Here is a 24,142-nt window from a genome sequence, read left to right on the forward strand (position 1 = left end):
ACCTCTGTGGTTTATGCTGCAGCCAATACCTACATTTCTGTATGAGTAGGTTCCTGTACTAGAAAGAACACTGCAATGGAATGTTCTTTAGAACACTACATTGTGTAATGAAGTATGTAGTTTATTACACATATCCCAATAATCCCTGATACTTTTTTGCCAACATTACATTCACAACCCCTTGTATGAAAAGTAAATGCACGTGTGATGTCATCTTTGATGTCCTGGGTGTTAGTCTTAGCAGTGCACGATGGTGGCGTGTGTTATGGTTGCTTAGCTTACCATAACTGGCGAATTTCAGGGGTTTCCGATTTTACTTGTAACCATAACTTCCTTTTTAACAACGTTTTTTCATTGAATTTCATAGGTTTTTATTAGTCCAACTTAACCATAACGTCCCTTTTAACTGCCATGGGTTTCCCCCCCCAGTGCCAAGGCGTTTTTTGGGGATTTTGGTATTTCGCCATTCAATGCCTGCTAACGTTTTCTGTTTCATTAACCACTTAAGTGCCAAGGACGAGGTGTCTCGTCCTTGGCAACAGGGAGGGAAATCCAAGGACGAGATACCTCGCCCTTGGCACTTAAGGGGTTAACAAAGTTTTTTCAGTGAATTTCATGAGTTTTTACCAGTGCATGCTATTTTCCTACAACTTACTAATATCATACTTACCAGTTATAACAATATTTGTGTCCAATTTACAAAGTGTCACCTTAAAACTCTGCCATTTCCCTCCTTCTAGAATCATTTTAACACTTCTATACACTTTGTGCAACTATTTCAACTAGTTTTGCATCCGCAGACGTCTACGAACATCTGACTTCATTGCGGACCTCCCGGACAGTGCCACATGACCATACGCTGGCGCGCGGCATGATGACGTGTCCGAGAACCCTGTCTGCACTTCACAATAAGATCCGTCCTTCGTGGACAGTTCGGAACTGCATTTTCAACTGATCTAGGAACTTTCAACTTAAAAGTTTCCCTTGCACACCTACTCCTTTTCATACTCCTTATCCATTACCAATCTAGAACACAGTACATACTTGGAAGTATTTTATCAAAACTGCTATTTATCTTAAAAATGGCATCAGTTATTGCCATCCCTCCTCCCCAAGAGCCAACACCACCACCACCACCACCAGCTGGAGGACCTTCACAAAAAAAAGCGCAGTACTTTCAAAGACAATGAAGAGGACCAAGAAGATGAGGTAGAGGAAGTGCCTACTTCTAGAACCAAGATCGAATCATGGGTGTACCAGTTCTTTGCTACTGTTGGGAGTGTACCAAAGGCTAAAGCTTCCAAAGTGAAATGCATAGATATTTCTTCCTATAGCGGGACGCCACAGGTGTCCCGCTGTTGGAAGGAAAATCCTTTTCCAAGACAGCCAACATGGAAAGAGAAGACGGGGCTCCGTACACGGCCCCTCTTCCCTTGTCATGGCAGCCTGCAGAACCCTATGAACATATTACCACATGTTTTCTTCCCTTTCAAACCTATCTTACCTTCGAATAACTTTACCACATAGCCGGTCCCAGGTAGACATAGCCACTTTAACACCATTTTTCATTCCTAGCGGTCATGACCAGTAGCCAGATTGTCCTTATGCCATGACCCAGACAATCTGGCTACTGCCCACGGCCACAGGCTATACCTCAGTCACCAAAGGTGTATGACTATTTTTTGTACCTACATTATTACACCTGTCAAAAAATAAAACACAGGCACATTTGCAAAACCATGCTTTAATGTCCTTGCCAATGCTCCTCACAAGTTTGCTCGAAATCCGCCCATGTTTTATTTTTTTAAAAAGTGTCAAAATGTATGTACATACAATAGTCATATAACTTAGCCCCCACTTGAAAAAATCCATTCAGTCTTTACACAAACATTGAAGGTTGGGTCTATAATCTTTCTCAAAACTTTTGTCCACATTTGTCAAATAGCAACAAAGTTATAAGCCATCTAAAAATGTTGAGATGCCCCCTCTAATTTCGCCCCCTCTTCAGAAAATCCCACCAAACTTTAGAAAACCATTTATATCTAGATCCAAAATCATTTTGCCAAATGTTGTGCAGATTCGTCACATGACAGCACATTTATATGCCTTTACAATATTTTGGGACCCCCCCTCTAATTTTGCCCCTCTTGACAGAATCCCACAAAACTTTGCAAAACCATTCATGATTAGTCCTAGAATAAAATTGCAAAATGACATGCAGTTTCACTGAGTGGCGCAAAAGTTATAAGCCATCCAAAAACTGCTTTTCCCCAACCCTGTATTGCAGAAATAGGTACAGATGTCCTAGGACATCTGAAGTGTCCGCAAACACCACAGGACTGCCCTAGGACATCTGGAGTGTTCGCGGACATTCGGGGAGTGAAATAACCAATATTTTGGCTTCTTATGGCCATATCCAATCCAATCCTCATCTCCTCCCACCCCACATCCCCAGAGATTGTTTGTTGAGTTTGACAATTGAAATGCTGCTTTTTTAAAAATGTTTTCACTGCGCTGTCCGCGGACCCCAAAAAAGTCAGCGAATCTAAGATGGCGGGTGTTTCAGGAAAACCGACACAATTCATGTTTTCCCACCAGCCAATCAGCGAGCGCGTCCCGATGTCCGCGGACCACGCAAAAGTCTGCACATTTTCTGGCCAATCAGAGGCCAGTACGCAGACGGAAAGGGAAGTGAGTGGAAGTGAGTCCGCTGAGCAGACATAGATATCACAAATTTGTTTGCCTTAAGTTTTGGTTGTTTAAAAACAAAACTACTGAACGGATTTACACCAAATTAACAAAAGCACGCTCTCGGGACCAAGCCGCCGCTCCTGCCGCAAATTTGGTGGAAATCCGTCCAGCAGTTTGGGCTGTAGGTGTGAGCAAAGTTTTTTCCCATAATATCTATGGGGAAAAAAAGAAATTTTGGGACCCCCCTGTAAATGTGCCCCCCCTTGACCAAACCTCACCAAACTTTGCAAGAAAATTCAGAGTGGTCCATATACATTTTTTTGCAAAGTTTGGTGAGGATTCGTCCAGGGGGAGCAAAGTTATAAGCCACCCAAAAAGTACTCTTCCTATGGGTTTAGCAACTTAACCACTTCCGCAGGCTATGTAATATATACCCTTTGTTGATGGAGACTCTGTATTGGAAGACTGGGGAGTGCGACCTGGATGGATGTTGGGGATATGAAGCAATCGTCATTTACAGGAGGGGATTTAGAGCATGACGTACAATGGGGACTGAGGGAGCGCAGGATCACAGGATCATAATGCCTTAACCAATAAACAGTTTTGTACATGATTGCAACACACCTATTGCCCATAATGTACACATATGAGTCAAACAAAGGGCCCAGGAAGCTTAGTCACCTGCTTGGAAGCTCAGCACTAAGTCAGATCCCACCCTCCCGACTCCCACGAGAGCTACGGACCAGCCAGCCGGTTGCCACATATATGCTGATGAGGAAGTGACCATCCCAGTACAGGAGAGAGCTTTAATACATATGGGTATAAAAGTGGGGCTGCCAGAAGGGATGTATGGTTGACTTGCGCCGAAGTCTGGCATCACAGTGAAGCGTGCCCTAAATGTTGGTGCCAGGGTTGTGGATAGGGATTATCAAGGTGAACTGAAAGTGGTACTCTTTAATATGGGAACCACTCCCACAACTATTCTCCCTGGACATCCTATGGCACAACTAATTTGTGAGAAAATCCGTATTCCAGAAATCAAAGAAGTTAGTTTTGGAGGAAACTGACAGAGACCGTGCTGGATTTGGCGAGATGACGGAGGCCCAAGAGTGAAGAGGCATACCACCCAGAGCATCCGGTCCAGCATCTATCGAATTTGCCGAGGCCCAACGGACCAATCCTCTCCTCGAGCAAGCCTGTAGAGAGCTAGTATCGGAAGCCGGCAATAAAACCTAGCGGCCCCCACACTTTATCGAGCGCAGAGGGCTGCTCGAGTGGATGTGAACCTGAAGGGCGAAGGGGCAACTTATTACTAACTGTTGGTACCTACATTATTCTGGAAAACTGTCCTAGAACTTGCGCATTCAAATCTGATGGTGGGACACTTAGGGCTGGAGAAAACCCTGAAGACCCTGCTTACACGGTTCTATTGGCCCGGCGTCTATGCAGAGGTAAAGCAGTTTTGCGCCGCCTGCCCACTTTGCCAGAAGACGTCTGTCACGCTCACCTGATTCCCACGGAGGCGCAGGTCTGACTTCGAGTGCTGATGCTTCTTCTATGGTGAAGCGCAGGACTCTGAAGATGGGCTCACTGGCTCGCAGGAATATTCCCCTGTGCGTGAAAAGGGAGTATTACCTACTGACGGAATAATGCTCAAGCCTCCCACTCCCTTCCAGCCCTCCACGATACCCTTCCTCGATTCCCCGTGAAGTCTCACCTTAGGGTCTGGAAGGATGAGTTCTCCCTCCTGCTTCTGATGCAAGGGCGCGTTGAAACCCAGTTACTTCACTGGATTGAGGTTTGATGGGAGTTCAAATAAGCTTGACTATTCAGGTAAGGCGCTGTAAGAGTTCTGTAGCAAGTTCAAAAGTTCAAGCCTTATAATAATGTTCATTGTCTTATTGCAGCAAGCGCTAATCGCTTATGTCCTTTTTCCCCTTTGGGGCCGGGGTTCGGAATGCCGGAGATATGGCGCCGACCCGAAGTGAAACGTGCAGTTCCAGTAAATGACAGGTAAGTTCTGGATGAGCGTTCGGGTAATGTCTTTGCATTCGCTCATTCAATGTCTTTGTCTTTTTTCCCCATAGGGGCCGGGGTCCGGAATCCCAGGAAGCGGCAGGACCCGAAATGAAATGGGAATGACCCAACAGGTAAGTCTTAGAAGGAAACTGAGCTTTTCCTATTCCCTTCCTTCTCTCACCTTGTGTTCTTGTCTTTTTCTCTCTAGGCTCTGGGAAGTGGCTGCAGATCCGGATGATCGCTGCTGAAGATGGAGGTGCCAAGGAAAGGTGAGTGAAATGCAGCGCTGCAGCGATCGAAGCGAAATGCTTTTAAAATGAGGTCTTCCCTTTCAGGATCGTCGGTGTGAAGTCTCTGTGATGCAGCTTTAGCAGGTAAGGTCTTCTTTCTCTCCAATTCTCTCTTAGCAGGTGACCCAGGATGCTGACAGGCGTGGCTGAAGTCCAGATGCAGGAGCTGACACGGTGAGCGTCCAGCTGCGAGGAGCAGAACAACGCGAAGCGTGAGTTGCTGATCGGGCGTGGTTTAAATAGCTTTGTAAGAAGTTCCAGGTATGTATCCTTCCACCGATTAGGTATGTATCCTTCCCCGACCACACCCAGGGGAAAGTAGGTCCACAGGTAAAGTAGTTCCATTCAGGCCTCAAGAGGGCCTGGATGTAGCAGCATGGTCTGCACCAGGTAAGTGCACCTTAAAACACTTGAACACATGTCTAGCTTTATGAGCCTGGCGCCTAAGGCGCCAGGACAGGGGTTCAACATGAGCCTGGCGCCTAAGGCGCCAGGACTGTGTCCAAAGGGCCCCAGCTTGGGCCCGCTGGCATTTCCCTGGGGGAAATGATGCCTGCCTCTGGGGTTGGTATGTCGGACCTGGCTCCTTGGAGGTAGGCATCATGACAACGTCACCCGCGGACGTGCCACGAGCCCTGCGACAATCCCTCCCCATCGTTGAGGTACCCTTCTTCCGAATTGGGATGGACATAATGGGACCTCGGGAACCCTTCAAATGCTGGGAATAAATATATTCTTGTAATCCTGGATTATGCCACAAGGTATCCTGAGGCAGTCCCTTTGCGAAGTAACACCAGTAAAGCCATATTAAAAGTCTTAATTGGGACAACCTCATTCCGTGGCTTCTCTTCGCTATTCGGAAAACACCACAATGCTCCACAGGGTTCTTACCTTTGGAATTGGTCTATGGTCGTAACCCCAGAGACGTGCTGGACATCATGAGGAAGGCATGGGAAGAACCATGCAACCAACAGACTAGCGACCATCCTATGGTTCAAAACACCTGCCTGTACATGGAAAAAGTGAGGGAGCTGGTACAAACACATCTGCAGGAAGCTCAAGCTCGCCAAGAGAAGGCTTATAATAAAGGGGCCAAACTTTGTTCCTCCCATCCTGGTGATAAGGTCATGGTTCTACTACCCACAACACACAATAAGCTACTGGCACATTGGCACAGACCTTATGTAATCACAGAGGCTGCATCCAGACTCACATACAGGGTTCAACAAGCGGACAGCCGACAGCGGACAGCCGAAGACGCAGCCAGCTGTATCATGTCAATAAATTAATGGAAGGATAACGGTAACCCTCAGCTACTGTTGCTCTACGCCAATAACACCCGTGAAAGTCCTCTTCCTATACAAGTCCATGGCGTGGAGATACCCACAGGACTCACCATCTCAGCGCACCCGCAGTTGACTGAGTTGTTGAACAAGTATCCGATGTGTTCTCTACTAAACCTGGTAGAGTTGGAGGCGTGGTTCACCACATAGAGACACCCCCAGGTCGCGTCATACCCCTGAAATCTTTCAGACTACCAGAGACGAGGAAAACGCAGGTTCGAGAGGTGCTAAAGAAGATGCTAGACCTGGAAGTAGTTGAACGATCACACAGCGAATGCTCCTTTTCAATAGTGCTGGTTCCAAAACCTGACCAAACATGGCGCTTCTATATTGACTTTTGTAGGCTAAATGAGATATCCAAATTTGACGTGTATCCAATGCCTCGAATTGACAAGGTGTTGGAAACCATGGGCCAGGCCAAATATATCTCCATGCTAGACCTAACTAAGGATTACTGGCAAGTTCCATTGGCTGAAAGAGATAAGCCAAAAACGATGTTTTCCACACCAGAGGTCCGCTTCCAATTTACAGTTCTCCCATTTGGGTTACACGGCGCCTCTGCAACCTTCCAGTGGCTGATGGATCGGGTGTTATCTCTGTGACGAGAGTTTGCCGGGCCTACCTTGATGATATCGTCATTTACAACAATTCATTTTTTTTTTTAAACTTTATTTTTGAAATTTTCAGAACAACAAAAAACACAAGCACACCATCAGGGTGCGCTAACGTAACAAGGCGAAACAGAGAGGAGAAGAGGGACGAATTGAAGAAAGGGCAGGGAAAGGAAAGGAAAGGAATAGAATAAAACGAAAAGAAAACAACATTTCCCACTCACGGGTTCGACCGCGGAGCCGCCCCACCCCACTCATGTCCACAACAACAAGCATCAGGCTTTTCCTGGTTAATTGACAATCACCATTAAGGCACAAATATATAGTGTCTTTCAATCTCACAGGTCTATTTCGGAGTCAGGAGCTCTCAGTAACGAAAGGAGCTGCACTGTTTAGCAGATATGTAATATACGGCCCCCAGATGTTGGGGGGTCGAGCATGCAGTGGTAGAGTTCTTATAAATTCGCTCTCTACATCCTGACAATAGGTAATGTCTTTTTTCCAATCTTCAATTTTGGGTAAGGGGCCCCGGCTCCAGGCCATAGCGATCCGCCTACGGGCCAGCACCAGGAGGAGAGCTGCCAGTCTGCGGGATGCGGGACGTAAGTATTTTGTGAGGCCGAGGAGGGCCGCCAACGGTAGCGGAGCTACTTGTTCCCCAATAATATCGGCGACGATCTGCAGGACTGAGGCCCAGAACCGCTGGATTCCGGGGCAGTCCCATGCCAGGGGGAAAAAATCGGCATGAGCCGCTGTACAACGTTCACATTGGGCCGATACTTCAGGGTGATGTTGGTGTTTCTTGGCAGGGGTGTAATATGTTTGGTGCACGTAATTAAAGTGTATTAGTTTATATCGTGTATTCACCGCGACTTTTTGGGTTTGATATAGAATGTAGGACCAGTCCCCAGCATCTATCGACATCTGGAGGTCCGATTACCATCTTTGTTGAGTTCTGGCATTGGGTGACCCGGTGTCTGCCACTAGGGACCTGTAAAGTGCCGAGACCAGCCTCGCCTCTCCCTCGGCCTGGATGGTTTTATGCAGCAGATCCCATGTAGGGGGTTGTTCAGGAAAAGAGGGCAGTATTTTTTGCAGGGTAAAGCGCAGTCTGAAATAAAGAAAGATATCTGGTGAGGTGCTTCCGCCCCTTTCTTTGGCCATCTGAGGCGTTAGGAAGGTGCCTCCCGGGAAGACATCACCGAAGGAGTGAATATTAAGCTTGTCGGCCCATATTAAAAATACATTTTCATTTGTGAGCGGAACACCCGGGATGAACATGATCGGTAGCAAAGGGGAGTATCTCACGGTCACCCCATACTTAGCGGCCATTTTCTTCCAGACTGCGTACGTAGAGAGGACTGTATTTAGAGTGTTGTATGGAACTGGGATTTGACTAATGATAACGCACTGAGCAAGTCGGGAGAGGCCAGAGCACGCTCCACCTGCACATGTGGACGCACGAAGTGGATCGTGTACCAGTGGCTTAGAAACTGTGCCTGAGATGCCCAATAGTACTTCTCAATGTCTGGGAGCGCAAGGCCTCCTTTTGATGTCGGCAGAACTAGGGTGTCGTAAGCCACGCGCGCCGGTTTACCGGCCCATAGCAGCTCCAGGACTGCAGCCTGGACTTTCAGGAGGAAGGATTTGGGGAGGAGTAACGGGATGTTGGTAAAAAAGTACAGGAGCTTGGGGAGTATAACCATCTTCGTAAGAGAGGTCCTGCCCCACAGCGTTAGTGGGAGCGTTTTCCACCTGTGCACCTGTTCCTGAATGGAGGTGAGCGTGGAGACATAGTTGTCTTTATATATCTTGTGATGGTTACGTGACATAAATATACCTAAGTAGCGTACCCCTGATTTCTCCCATTTAAAGCCATGGTCATCAGCAAATTGCACCGTGTGAGGGATCAGGGGGAATAGCACAGATTTAGAGTGATTAATTTTCAATCCCGACATTTGCCCAAATCTTAATACCTCCCGCATAACTGGGTTAAGGTTCTCCTGGGGATTGCTGACAAATAATATAACATCGTCAGCATAGAGGGAGACAATCAATTTGTGGGGGCCTAATTTGAGGCCTCTGTGTATTTGGAATTTGCGTAGTCTGGAAGACAGGGGTTCCATAATGAGGGCAAAGATCAAAGCTGAAAGTGGGCATCCCTGCCTCATTCCGCGTTCAAGTGGAATGCATGTGGATCTAGTGTTCCCTAGGGTAATATAGGATCGGGGGCTGTTATACAATAATGACACCAATTTAATAAAGAAGTTGCCAAAACCCATTTGTCTAAGCGTTGCTAGCATGAATGGCCATTCCACAGAGTCAAATGCCTTCTCGGCGTCAAGAAGAACCGCTATTGCCTGTTGCGATGGGTCCAGGGCCTCCATGACGCCAAACAGACGCCTGATGCCATAGGTGGTGCTGCGCCCTTGGATAAATCCGGCTTGGTCTCCAATCACTAGTGCTGGCATAAGGGGGAGGAGCCTGGATGCAATAATTTTGGCCAGGATTTAATTGTCCAGGTTGATCAAAGAAATTGGTCTATAGGATGCACATTCGTCAGCGGGTCTGCCGGCTTTGTGTAAAAGAATTATGTTGGCTTCCCGTAGTGTTGGGTGAAGGCATCCGCTTTCAATGGATTCTTCATATACGCGTAGCAAGAGAGGGGCAAGGGAAGTTGCGTAGGCCTTGTAAAACTCTCCGGTAAGTCCATCTGGACCTGGTGCCTTGGAGCTCGGGAGGGATTTTATTGCTTCCAGTATTTCTTCTGTCGTTATCAGAGCATTAAGAGGTTCTTGTAGGTCAGCTTCCACCCAGTAGAGCTCAGTGTCGTCTAGGTATTCTTGTAGAGATTCGGAGTCCGAATTGCCTCTAGAGCTGTACAGGTCCTGGTAGAAGTCCCGAAATGCCTTGGCGATGTCCACTTCTGCATAGACACGCTACCCTCATGCGTCTTTAACACATTCGACCCGGGTCGGGGCTTTGTCCACCGATAGTAATCGAGCGAGCAGGGCTCCTGGCTTCTGACCCTCTCCATATTGTCGGATCTGGTGTTTCCGCCCTAGGAATTTTAGCTCTCTTTCGGCTGTTTCCCTGAACCTCTGAAGCTCCTCCTTCAGTTCGGCCTGGATTTGCGGGCTTGGAGCTGAGACAGTCTTAATTTCTAGATCCTTCAGACGGGTTTCGCTGTCGGAGAGTTCACTGTGGATCAGCTTCAGTACACCGTTTTCCTTACCCAAACATATTCCGTGCACAAAGCACTTTAGCGTTTCCCAGATGATGCTGGTCGCCTTGACTGAGCCTTGATTTCTCTCAATGAAGGATGTTATTTCCTCACGCAGTTCTTCAGCGAAAACAGTGTCCGAAAGCGCACCCAGCTTGAATCTCCAGTTCAATCCGGGGACTGTTGCGCCCACCATGGAGGCGTCAAGTGTGACCATTGAGTGGTCGGATAGCGTGCGTGGTAGGATTTGGCTCGTTCCCCAGGCAAACGGACAATGGGTGGAGGCCATGATGTAATCTATCCTGGAGCTGGTGTTGTGAACGGGCGAGTAGAATGTGAAGTCTTTCGCATCTCGGTTGTGATGCCGCCATGTGTCAGACAGGTCAAACGCTTGACATATCTCGCGAACTTGACTACTGGCTTTGGACCGATTCCCAGTGGTGTTATGGGATTTGTCTAGAGTAGGGTCCATCGGTGTGTTAAGGTCAGCACCCCATATGATTGTTTCTGCGTTGGACCTCCCTAGTTGGGACATCACCCAGTTGAAATTGTCAGGTCCATCAGTGTTGGGAGCGTAGGAATTTACAATCACCACTTCTTTCCCTGCAATTATTCCCCTCACCAGCAGGCCCCTACCTTCAGTGTCCTTCACCGATTCAATGAGACTGAAGTTTGTTCTCCTATCAATCAGAATGGCGACCCCTCTGGCAAAGGACGAGTACGACGAAAAAAGTACCTGCGACAACCCCAGGACTTGGCCCACTGTGATTCCGATGCTGGCAGGAGATGGGTTTCCTGGAGAATGGCGATGTTAACCATATGCCTACGGAGAAATTGAAGGATTTTCCTGTTCTTTGCCGGCTGATTGCGCCACGGATGTTCCAGGTGGCTATTCTAAATGTTATGGCTGGCATTCCGAAGGCCGGGTGGATTCTCGCCTGTCAGGACGTGAAAGTGATAATGGTGCCTTGAAGTATTGGAGTGGCTAGTGGGCTTGGCTTCCGGGTTACCAAAGTTATATATCATCCACGTTGCGGAATGAGAGCGGGGTGAGTAAAGCGGCTGCGTCTGGCCCGAGTCCCTCCCTTGTGTGGGCAACCCCCAACTGGCCCACAGTAATCCCCCCACATAGAACAGAGTTGAAAGCATAGCCGCGCTAGGGGCACTAGTAGCCTGCAAAGAGGGTACCGGGCTTCCTATAGCGACATAGTTTCGTTCCTGTGATGTACATTGAGCATGGAAGAAGGAGGCGTGCTGGTCACAACCGCCCATTACTGGGATGTAGATTACGGAGGGTCTCTTCTCGCTCGCTCTTCCCGACGGGGTCTCGGATTGTTCCCGCCATGTCTGCAGCCAGTCCGGTCCTGGTAGTCATTGGCTTCTTCGGGGGTATTGAAGAATTGGGCCTTCCTCTCATGTTGGATACGCAGTTTCGCTGGATATAGCATGGAATAAAGGATCTGATTGTCCTGTAGGTGTCGCTTGACTGCTGTAAAGGATCTCCTCTGCGTTTGCACCGCCTGTGAGAAATCTGGGAAGACTTGAATGGAGTCGCCATCGTATTGAAGTTTCCCCTTATCTCTGGCTGCCCTGAGCATGGCGTCGCTATCTTTGTAGTTTAAAAGTCTTGCAATGATTGGTCTAGGGTGCGCGCCGGGCTCCGGTCTAGTGTTTGGGATTCTGTGCGCTCTTTCTACCACAAATAGCTGAGACAGCGTTTCCCTACCGAAGAGAGCTATGCAGATCTGTTCCACAAAGTCTTCCATTTTACCTGGGATTTGTCGTTCCCTCACCCCTATGATCCTGATGTTGTTCCTGCGGAAGCGGCCCTCCAAATCCTCATTTTTGGCGCACACCACCTTCATCTGGGTTTCGAGCGCAGAGACACGGGATGTCAGTGCCGCTGATCCATCGTCCAGGTCGGACACGTGTTGTTCGACATTGTCGAGTCGATCGGCTTGTTTATCTAGCCTGTGCTGAAGCTGGTCTACCTTCGTCGATAGGGTGTCCAATTTGCATCCCAGGCCGCTGATATCAGCTTTCAGGTCCATCAGAATCTCCCTTATATCCAGATACGGGGCCTGGTCCTCGGTTGACATTGTGTCGGGTGACGGGGAGTTGGGTCTGCTGCTGGTCGTGGGCTTGGCCTGTGAGCTGGCTTCGAAAGTCAGTTTCTTCTGGTTCTTATCTACTTTCCCCATGATAGCTTGGGGAGAGTGTCCGTGGAGCCCAGCTAAATTGCGACTGTCTTGGTTTATGGCGGTGGCTGGTGGACCCAGACGGCAGCCGCACCGCGTACTTTTCCGGATGTTAGCACGATGCCTTCGGTGCTTGATGCGGAGAGTCCGTGCACCGAGCGTGGGGCCTGCACGGCACACTGCTGCTTACACAGCCGCACTACTGTAACTGCGGCTGTTTTGGAGGTGTTTGTATGCCAGTATTTGCCACAGGCCTTCTATACCAGCTGCGCCGAGGGGCGGCAGCACACGGTGCAGTCAGCGGGGGAATGCGTGCCCATGGGTCATGCAGCGTGTATCAGAGCGTCAGGCCCAGCCACCTCGGGTCGGCTGCAGCTTCTTGTTCCCAGGATCAGTGCCGCCGGGATTTACTAGCTTTCAGATATCCGGTTAACTGAACCAGGCCTCTCCGCGCCTGTAGCTGAATGGATGGGCGCCGTGGGAGGCCTCACCGGGACGCGTGTCGTGCCTCAGGTTTCTAGGAAGCGGCCTTAAGCGTGGATTGCTCCCCCCGCGCTGCACACCATGTCTGCGCCACAGCGCGGCTAGCCGTTGGCGGGGGCCGCGCGGATTATGCCGCGTCCGGCGGCGGGACAGAGCGGGCCCACCCAGCGGCCACGCCGAGCACCGCTCGTGCTGCAGTCTGCTCCTACCTGGGCAGTCTCGGAACTCCGGCACCCCGACTCGTCGCTCCTCTGCCCTCGCGAAGGGGCCGCCGTGGGGGAGAGAGACCACCTCGTCTCACAGGTGCAAGTACGCACACGTCCACCTTGCTTGCTCGGCGCTGCTCCTGGTCCCGCCACCAAGACTCCCGCCAAGTGCCCGCCTCCGCCGCTCCACACACACACGCAGGGGCCGCGACCACTCAATCTGTCATTCAGCAGGCCTCAGATCCGAGAGCGATTATCTCGGGCTGTGGGCAGGCTTCTGGGTCGAGATTTATCTCAAAATGATCAGTGAAGCTCCGTGAATGTGCACAGCTATAGGATGGGTCATTCCAACCATCACAGGAGCATCGATGTTACACGATTCATTAGAGCCCCGCGGAGCTCTCTCAGGAAGCGGCCATTTTGGGTGGCTCTCTAGCACCCTCATTTACAGCAATTCATGGTCTAACCATCTGAAACACCCGAGGCAAGTGTGTGAGCAGCTCGGACAAGGCTAACCCCTCCAAGTGCCATTTAGCTTGCGCCTCAGTTAAATATTTAGGCTTGCAAGTGGGAAATGCACCGGTCGTTCCCCCCCAAGAGCCAAATGGGAAGCCATCCAGTGTGCACCCAAGTCGATCACTAAGCAATATATACGAGCCTTTGTGGAACACTTAGGGTACTACCGAAGATTTATCGCAAATGTTTCTGAAATGGCAGCACCCTTTACGGATGAATGAACCAAGAACCAGCCCAATCTTGTCTGCTGGGATCAAACTGCTCTAAAAGCTTCAAATGAGCTGAAGGAAGCCTTCTGCAAGGACTCCGTCATTGTGATGCCAAATTTTGATTAGGAATTCATATTACAAGCAGAAGCTTCCACTATGAGGCTGGGAGCGGTGCTCTCCCAACTTCAGGAAGGTGAAGAGCGACCCATCGCGTTTATCAGTAGGAAATTATTTCCCTGTGAAAATAATTATCCGATCATAAAGCTAGAGTGCCTTGCAATCATTTGGGCGGTCTCAAGTCTACGATATTATCTAGCAGGGCGGCAGTTCAAACTTGCCGTCCATGCTCCATAGGTATGTATGCCGAGAAACAAAGACACTAATGCTTGCATCCTCAGATGGAACCCGGGAAGACAGCCTACAAGAAAGGGTGGAGGTATGTGACGAGGCATACTTGAGGGGGTGAGGGATATCTACCTAAAACATTCCCTGGTGCTTGCACGAATGTGTACAGACCCCTTCCACTCCCCACCTCGCCTATGATTATGATGGCGAACACTGACAGGGGAAAGCTGCAGCGGGAAAGAGAGGGAAGCCACCATGCAGCAGCAGTTTGCACTTTGTCACAGCAGCCTAACACCGGCCACGGGAGAGAGGGGTGCAGCAAAGTCTGCATGGATCTACACGCTATTCAGAAAAGGAGGCCTTATTAATGAGGCTCCCACCAGCTTACCAGAGACAGTAAGATTGAAAGGCCCATCAGAAGGCCTTATAAAACAGGGACTCTAGTTCCTCAAACTTTCACTTTCCTTGTCAGAGATGCTTCCAGAAAAGGAGGTGGGGCTTATAAACCCTTTTTTGAAGCCTCCCTAAGCACTCCCCCTGACACCCCTCTTTGAGCCAGGTAAGTGATTGGACAGGGTGAGTAGCCTATCCTGGCAGGGAGTGGGGTATTTAAGAAGGTGAGTGTGAGTGTGCAAGTGTGGGTTAGGTGGGTGAGGACAGGCGCTGGAGACGGACGTCCAAGAGACAAAGGGAGACAAAAGAAAGCAGAAACTATTGGTGAGTGGGGGTCTGTGGAGTGTTTGTGTGACACAAGAGTGGGAGTAGGAGAGTAAGAGTAGGAGTGGTGGAGTGGAGCAGAAGTAGTGGTAGAGTTGGTAGTTGGGAGTAAAGATAGATGGTGGCGGTAGTAGTAAGAGAAGGACAAAACTGGTAGAGTGGTAGTCGGTAATAGAGGGGTGAGCAGGACACCATATCCCATGAGTTGGACAGTGGTAGTAGAGAGGTGGTGGTAGTAGCTGAGTAAGGAGAGTAGTAGAGGTAGAGCGGAAGGCACAGCAGGCGGTGGAGTAGAGTGAGAGGGAGGAGGAGGGACTGAGGTATAGAATAGATGCAGATACAAGTGGTAATAAGAATAGGAATGCGAAAGGAAGTAAGATCGAAGAATGGAATTAGGAAGGTGGAGTGGGAGTTTGGAGGGACAGTGACACGATGGAAAGAGAACAGCGTAAAGGACCAGTGTACAGAAGGGTCAGGCGTGAGAGCGTCTGAAAGAAGTAAGGAGGACGCTGAGCAAGAGAAGGCACCATTCCCGATTTCCTGAGACTATTAAGCAGGGATAGGAGAAGGAAAGCTACACGTTCCCTAGGGAGTCAGCCAACGTTTTAGGATAAACATCCAAGGTAAGACAGCTAGGGGTTACCGATTGTTGAGTTACTAACAGCCCGGTAGGGACGTCTGGGGTCGGGAGGCAGGACCCAGCCCCAGGGAAGACGAAAGAGGAAAGGGCCATCCCTAGCGCGAACCCCAAAGGACCCAGAAGCCCAATGAACTTATCACCAGCCATTCTGACCATTCGTTTTTAATGAACACCATTGGACTTTTCATTAAGACTCAGTGTGATTCTTTGGGACACGACCCCCCTGTCACATGTGTGAACATAAACCGAGATCCAAAAGGCCGAATAGGCTGACCAGCCTACAAGGAACAGATAGGGAGAATATCATACAAAGTGGAACATAAAACAAGATTTCAAAGGTGAGAGAGGCTGATAAGCCTACGAGAAGCTGACTGTGAGAGAAACCAACAGAGCATTCCCAGGAAGGGAAGGCAAAGCGAAAAGTCAGTGGCCTGAAGAGCCAACAAGTCGAACTAGAAGAGGGAAACGTAGTAATGCATTCTATCTGAAGGAAATAGACTTGCATTGAAGCAAGACAAGTGACAGTTTTGAATAACAATCGCTTGTATATGTAAGCAAACTCTTGAAAGTGTTGTGACAGTTAACCTGGTGTTCCCGAGTAACCTTTTCCAGGAGCAGGAAAAGACTCAAAGAACTGAACTTTGATCAGGCTGGGGTTTGAGACAAAGAGCAGAACCAGAGAGAGAACTGGGCGCGGGTCAGAAACCAGCCTCCACGAGCCAAAGTAGAGTGAAGCAAACTTACTTAGGCCAGTTGCAATGTTTTATTTTTAGCGGTAGGGCTAGCATAGGATAGAAAAGGTTTTGGACGAAGTACAGATTTTATGTGAGACAGCCTGACAAGCACTTGTTATTTTTGTTGAAGATAGGGAACCTCCTGATAGACCGTGGTATAGTGCAGATTTTCTTTTCTTTAATAAACACCCTTGAAACTTGTCTTCTTGTCATTCTCCTGTGTCTAACCTACCACAGTATGCACTGTTATAAATGTTGCTTATCGCAGAAGAGATGATTTTGCTAAATTTTCACTGTATAGTTTCCTAACCCTTTTCCTCCTGGAGGCATTAATTGATTGCAGTAAAATGTGATGAGTCCAAAATAACCTTCCTTTCTCATTTTTTCACTCACTTTGCTGCGATTTCTCCCTTTTTAGACAGATTTTTTACTGGGAGTTTCATCTATTCAGAACTATAAGTAGGGGGCTTACAGATCCATCTTTTGCTTCCTTTGAAATGGTTCATTTCCTTTCACTGTATGTTTTTCAGCCTTTTTTTCCCCTGCACCATGCTCCACTAAAAAGCTCATCAGCAGGGTTATTGTGTTTCATTTTCAGTTTAAAATTTGAGAATGATTTTGAGGGACATTAGCAATATCATTGTCAATGTATTATTGACCATATCTACGTTGCCTGAAATCCTAACTGCAGGGGATTTTTGCAGGTTTAAGATTTGGCTTAGACAATAGAAGTGGCGTTGTTTGCATTGCCTTCGTAGTTCAACTTCCTCACTTTGGCCAATCTAGTTTCCCTCAGCCACTTATCACCATCGTAACCTCTCCCACATTTGGGCTGAATACCAGGTCCTTGTACTTGTCTAAGCGTATGTCTATTTTTATTTCATTTTATTTCATTCATTGTTTCCCCTCTGCTCATATGTCATTCTTTATCACAGGAGTCTGCTGTTTCTTTTGGGGGTTGGTCGTTTTTTTCCTTTACTTCTGAAAATTCAATTTCTCTTCTTTCTCTCTAAATTTGTGATGTCTGTTGACTTATGACTGTTCTTCCATACTAACCTTTTTGATAATGGGTTGCCAACCACTGTTGTTTATGGTATTTGGGTTTGCAGGTCTTGTTTATGAGCTAATTGATAAATACAAAATATATATCACTTCTCAACAAGTATAAACTAAACCATACATGCCACTACCAATACAACTTGTTTTTTTTCTTCAACACAAAGTGGTCATTTAGTAATTCCCGTTTTTGTATGTAAATCGCTGAGTCAATTTCGTTTTGAAAAAGTAAAAATGTAGACACTAACTGGACCAAAATCATTTGAATATGCAAGTTAGTACTACACCAGCCCAGCAGTGTTAAACAAATCTTTAAGAGAAATATATTGGCTAATATTAACTTTTACTTCTTTCAGTGTAATTAAGGGTCTCTTTATGAACAGCTAAAACATTTTCTAAAAATCTTTCCTCTTTCAGGTTAAAAACAAAGCTCCTGCTGAGGTACAGATCACAGCAGAACAGTTGCTCCGTGAAGCCAAAGAGAGAGAGCTTGAGCTTCTTCCTCCACCCCCAAAGCAGAAGATCACAGATGAAGAAGAGCTGAACGACTATAAACTAAGGAAACGAAAGGCAAGTGTGTACAGTATTTAGGGCTGCCAAATGCTTGTAGTGCAATTCAAAAGTTGCCCAGCAGACCAATCTATCAAAGGTTACAGTGCCCACGCTGTTTAGTTTGCCAAAGAAATGTATGCCTTTTTGCTTACCTGTTTTGTTCCCAATGAGCACACATATACCGGGCTGTTTGAGTCTTGGGATGCATGTCCCGAATAGTACTGATTAAAGGTTTGTAGTTATGAAATATGGAAGTGTGGCCTAATCGACCAGGAATAGTTCAAAAGGAGTGAATGAGCATTTGTCTTTTACTCCTCTATATTGTCTATGAAGAAATGTTTCTGGATGCCTATACTGGGTAAACCCGAAGAAATTCATGGATCGACTGCGAGTTGAAAGGAAGAGTTTTAAGTAGCAATGTATTCTTTTGTTTTTCTTATCCTTGCTTAAGATGAAACATTATGCTTTTTTGGTGAAATATTAATCCAACAGTGTGCAAGTGCCTATCTCAGATAGGTTCCTGCTACACAAACAAATCCCTGGAAATTCTAGTGCTTCCACGCAGCCATCTGTGTCTTTGCAGCAGGACACCTGGGCTTTTGTGGACTTTAGTGTACTTTTAGGGTGTAGCCATGCAACAATATGAAGACCCTATAGGACAGCAGTATTCAGAGGGACCTTTTTATAGCTGAGAACGCTCCAGACCACTATGTGACAGTTATTGGTGCACTGACCAATGCAATCCTACTCTATGTCAGCACCCAATAAGTAGTTAAGCCTTCTACAGAACGTTCAAAATAGAGTGGCCTGATTCTTTGTATACCTGAGAAATAGAGGCCATGTGAATTCCATTCTAGTTAGATTACAAAAGTCTACCAATCAGCGCAGGGATCAAACTCAAGATTCTGTGACCCACCTACACCTTCCTCGCCAGTACTGCCCCCTGCTACCTCTGTAACAATCCCCTACTCCTTTCTGTGCATACCAAATATACCCCTTATATTAAGCAACCTCCTAAAATGCAACACATCTATGTAAAATTAATTTCGCATCAGAAGACCAGCCAGTGAGCTCTAGAACAAATTTCCCTTCTACATTAGAGACTGGCTCACTGATTTATCTTCCAGAAGGCACTCAAAAGCATCTGTCATCTAGCCCCATCAATGTAAGTAGGAAGAGGTCAATGAGAAATAACGCACTGGCCGAAAGCATCGCAAAGAATTCTTTGACAGGCCGCTTTCATCGAACGGCGGCCTGTCGGGGAATGCAGATACTTTTACTGCACACAGTAGAATTACGTGGATTCCCTGCAAGAAGAAATGCCAGAAGGTGAGTAAAGGAGGGGTTTGGGGAGGGTTGGGTGTGTGTGTATGTATGTATGTATGTGTGTGGGTGTATATACGTGCATGTATGTTTTTAGGAACGGGGGTGGGTCTGGGGAATAGGCATTGGTGGGGTTGGGTTGGCGGTATTGTCCGTGCATGCTATATGTGGGGAGGAGTGAGGAAGGGAACAGGTGTTGCGGGGTGTCCCCCGCAGTAGGGTACTGGATGGAAGGAGGCACCACATTAGAAAAAAGATTCACTGCATCGCCGAAATAGGACCCGGTGAAACGGAATTCGATGAGATCGGCCGGCGGGGAATTAACGTAGATCCAGAAATAAGACGTCTGTACAGAGGCTTATCTAGAGAAAATTCAGTTTGTCGTGTGTGCTATGTTATGTTATAAGGCTTTTATACTGTGCCAAATCACCACAGTAGGATTTTCTGTTAAGGATTTCAATCAGGCGATACACCCTGGCCTCAGCCTAGTATGCAGCGCACAGCTGAAATGCTTATTTTGTTATATATAGGTTCAATATTTGAGAGATACACCACTCATATCACACCCCCTTTTCAAATAACCCGGGTCACAATGGACCAGGAACCAGGCTGGGAGGTAAAGGTAATATTTATTTAGAAATTCAAGAAAATCATACACTTTTTAATACATGGGGCAGCAATCACCAATGGGGTGACAATAACAATAGGAATGTAGGCAATGCACTTAAATTAATCCTTTGGCAACACAGATAGAAAACACCAGAGAATAGAGATACTTTTGAATTTTTGGAAAGATAGCACTCAAGTTAGGATTTCCCCCTGCAATATGCCTCAACCCTCAAATAATCAATTCTAAATAGATATAAGGAAGCAGCAGGTCATCAGGAATGAGGAATAAGAAACAACATTCGAATCCAACCTTCCCTCCCCAAACAAGAGAGAAAAACGGATTTGAAACCCTTGCAATGTTAAAATGACACTCGGAAATGGCTGAATAAAACAATGAATGTGTGCAAAAATCCTTAAATAAGTACAATTCTCTACGGGAGCAACACTGGAAAGTTACAAGCAATCACAAGCAATAGATTGAGCAAAAGCATACAATTCGAAAATGAATGGAAGGTTTAAAACAATTGATAGTAAAAATAACACATGTGAAACTGTGCAAAAATGCTCATTCTCACCTAAAATTAACCAAAACGGTTTCTAATAGAAACGGGTGTAATTCACTGATTTGGGGTGCCGTTCCTTGGTTGCGGTGTAGCTATCGATCTTAGGTACAATCTGGGAGTGAAATTAGGTCTCTACCTGTTGAGTTATGCAGGATCTAGTGAGGTGCGTTTTTGAGAAAATGAAGGCGCGAAAAAGGAACAGAAATCAATTTTGGCAAGGACAGTTTTACTCTACACTAGGGCATTCAGGCTAGGCTACCAGATTGAGACACAGTAAGTTCCGGTGTTGATGCTCGGAATCTACCCTAGCACCTCTGCGCCCGCCCTAGCGGGCCCAGTCCGATCACCCGAGGGAGGACTAAGGGTTTAGGATTACACAAAACAAAATTATTAAAGATGTTGGCGCTAGCACAAGGAATCAAAGGCAGGGTTTCAAGAATGATTTTGACAATGTTACAATGATACACTGATCAGGATAAGGATAGGAGGACTTAGAGAGTGGAACTAAGGACAAGGCAAGGCAAGGCAAGGTTTACTATGGTTCTATGGATCCTATTGATACTCACAGTCCACTTTTAGTTTGGATTTTGGACAGTCAGCGCTCTGGATCACCACACGGATTTATTTATTTATTTATTTGCATTTATAAAGCGCACAGAACTGCCCTGGGGCATCGTGGCGCTGTTACAGCAGACTTAGTCATGAACACAAGCATAGGAATGTGTTTACAGATGTAAACCGAGTTACCGAGTACATTTCACATTGGTAATAAACATTGAGCTTAGAGGTTATGCTATGCTGTGGTTACAATGCAAGCATGAGAGTGCATGTGGAAGACTTTAGCGGAATAGGAGGGTTTTGAGGTTTTTACGGAAGGTATGGTATGATGTTCCGTTCCTTAGTGAGGTAGGTAAGGAGTTCCAGTTTTTAGGTGCGAGGTGTTGGAAGCTGGTTCCTCCCGCCCTGGATCTTTGAAACGTGGGGACATCAATCATGTTGGTGCGGTGAGCTCTGGTGGGTCTGATGGAGGCTTTCGGTGTGATTCTTTCTGCGAGATAGGGTGGGGCATCCAGGGATAGGCATCTATGTGTGATGGTCATGGCTTTGAAAAGTATGCGTTCCTTCACGGGTAGCCAGTGGGCATCTTTCCTTGCTTGCGAGATGTGTTCTCTTTTTGGAATGGACAGTGCTGCCCGGAGCGCATTGTTTTGCGTGATTTGGAGTTTTTTTAGGTTGTGGGCGGAGGTGCCTAGGAACAGGGCATTACAGTAGTCTAGTTTTGTACCTATAGTGGCTCTGGCGATGGACAGGCAGTTTTTGGCGGAGAGAAAAGGCTTGACAGCATTTATCATCTTGGTGGTAAGTGCCGAGGAAGAGGCTATGGCGTTGACCTGGCGAGACATAGATAGTGAGGCATCTAGGTGAACGCCTAAGGTTTTAACAGTCTTGGAGACTGAGATGGTGGAGTTGTCGATGTTGAAGGATTTGTATTGGGGGGGGAGTTTGTTGAGAATTTCATTGGTCCCTACTATGAGGATTTCGGTTTTGTCCCCGTTTAGGCAGAGGCCGTTGGCCGCCATCCAGGTTTGGATGGCTGTGTAGATTTTGGTTAATGCTGTCGCATCTTCTTCGTAGGTCCCAGTTAGAGGGAGTAGTACCTGCGTATCGTCTGCGTAGTTGGTATACGCTGGTATAACTGGTCTGGTCTAACACAGGACAGCCGGACAAAATCAGCAGGCATGGACTGGATACCGGGTAGCACTTCTGGTTACTGGATAAGATAGGGCATCAGGATAGCAGGATAGCAGCAGGCATGCACTTAGTGAGCAGCAAGCCAGGTTAATTCAGGATACTTTCCCAAAACACCACAGTTTCCCTTTGGTTATTGGGATAATTAGAAATTGAGGCCTAGCTGAAGCAGGATCAGCAAGGTTTGGCCTTGTGGTTGGAATCTGGAGTCTAGATGAATACATGTAAGATGAAGACAGGAACAGGACAGGACGCCGGCAGGAAATCGGGAATCAGCCAGGAATCGGTGTGTCCTGAGTGCTAGTCAGGGGCCCTTATTTATAATGCCAGATTACATCATTACAGTATATGACAGGGGCAGGATTCACTACCCACGCTCCTAACAATAGGATTGGGCAAGGGCATAGTCTCGACCTTGCTCACAATTGGATATCAGAAAAGTGATGTCATGTTTATGAGGTGATTTTTACTGTATCTAGAAACTCCCTCATTTACTCTACTGACAATCCGATTTTGCCAAAAACACATACTTCTGCAGTTGCAACCTCTTAGTAAGTCAGATACACAGGTTACATATTTTGTGCAGCACAGATTAGTCCAAGCCTCCAGTCTGTGCGACCTTGTTTCGCCTTTCTGACACATTTTGGTAATTTTACACATTAAAGATTTGGCCTAAAATTCTACAATTTTATACACAGATGTGAATTGTCCCCAGGGATGTATGTACAAAATGTGACATTTGCAACATGGATGTTTTTCTGGTAATACAACATTTTGCTATTGTCCCAGCCTGGAGCACAGACACATGTCTGATGAGCTTGTGAACTCCCATTGTCCTGTCCCATACAACGTTTTTCAAGCTGGCAATTGGCACTTTTGGTGTCCTGGAAGTTTATGCTGTGCCTCAATTCCTAAAGGAAGTTACAGGGCTAGAACTTGAACAACTGGAAGACCAGTTTTTTTTTAGAACTTGCCAACTCAGCCTAGTTGATTTAAAAGTCTTTATTTCCTGATTTCTGAGTCTTGATTCAACAAACCTGTGGAAAAAAATTAGCCTATGCATGTATTATCACCAGCCACATAATCCCTTTACATTGCTACCTAAGGAAGCCTTCACTAAACAATTTACTTTGAAATAGGCAATTTTTCTTCAGTCTGCAAAGCCCATTTTACCACATGTGTTTAAAAACTGCTAACATTTCTTTCTTCTAAATTCGATTTTCATCTCCAGAAAATTCACACACAGCCATGCAGCTATTGAATGCTGGAGTTGTTCTGCAGCATGGATACATTTTTTTTTTTTTAATTTTTTATTTTTGTCGGCAGAGGTTCACAAGGCACATACGTTAAGGCAACAAACAATTAAATAAAGCATAGCATAAAACATCGTAATGGTTACAGAATACAGTTCCAACAGTGGATATAGAGCATCAACAATACAGAAGTACACAGGAAAAATCACGGTGCATGGATAGAGACCGGAGACCAGCCAGAACTGGGCGTGTTCTCACTTTGATTGTTGAGATATGTATTAAATTTGCTCCAGATGTTCCTGGGGCGAGATTGGGCGAGCAGCATTGTCAGGTATTCCTCCTCACAGTTCCGCGACCATGTGAGCATACCCAGCCATTTCTGAGAGGCCGGTGGGGAGGAGCACTTCCAGTTCTGAAGTATACATTTTTTGGCAATCATGCAGTTTATATTCAAAAACTTTTTCAAGCGCTTAGTTTCGTCAGACCCCCAGACCCCAAACGGAACCGCCAAAGGATCGGGATCAATTACAGTTTCAGTTACCGCACTTAGTGTATGGAGGACACTGTCCCAGAAACCGGACAATTTATTACAGGTCCAGAACATATGCAAGTGATCAGCATCCACCGCCCTACAGCGCGGGCAGAGGTGCACCTCAGAGCGAGCAAACCCCGATGTCCTGCGTGGTGTATAGTAAAGCCTGTTGAGGAGCTTGTATTGCATGGCACGAAAACGGCAGTTGAGAGCCACTTTTTGTGCGTGGCAGCACATATCCTCCCACAATTCATCAGAAATTTCTAGACCCAGTTCAGCC

At 46.9% G+C, this 24,142-nt stretch overlaps 1 protein-coding gene across 1 annotated transcript in view; it reads left to right on the forward strand.

Moving 5' to 3' along the window:
* The window catches only part of CRNKL1 (crooked neck pre-mRNA splicing factor 1), a 752,702-nt gene that overhangs the window by 103,262 nt on the left and 625,298 nt on the right, over positions 1–24,142 (forward strand). Inside the window, exon 2 of the mRNA XM_069608075.1 lies at positions 17,699–17,851. Coding sequence (XP_069464176.1) covers positions 17,699–17,851 — 153 coding nt within the window. The remainder of the gene's footprint in view (positions 1–17,698; positions 17,852–24,142) is intronic.

This window comes from Ambystoma mexicanum, chromosome 4q (genome assembly GCF_040938575.1).
Source record: "Ambystoma mexicanum isolate Mex_15411 chromosome 4q, UKY_AmexF1_1, whole genome shotgun sequence".
Taxonomy (NCBI): Eukaryota; Metazoa; Chordata; class Amphibia; order Caudata; family Ambystomatidae; genus Ambystoma; species Ambystoma mexicanum.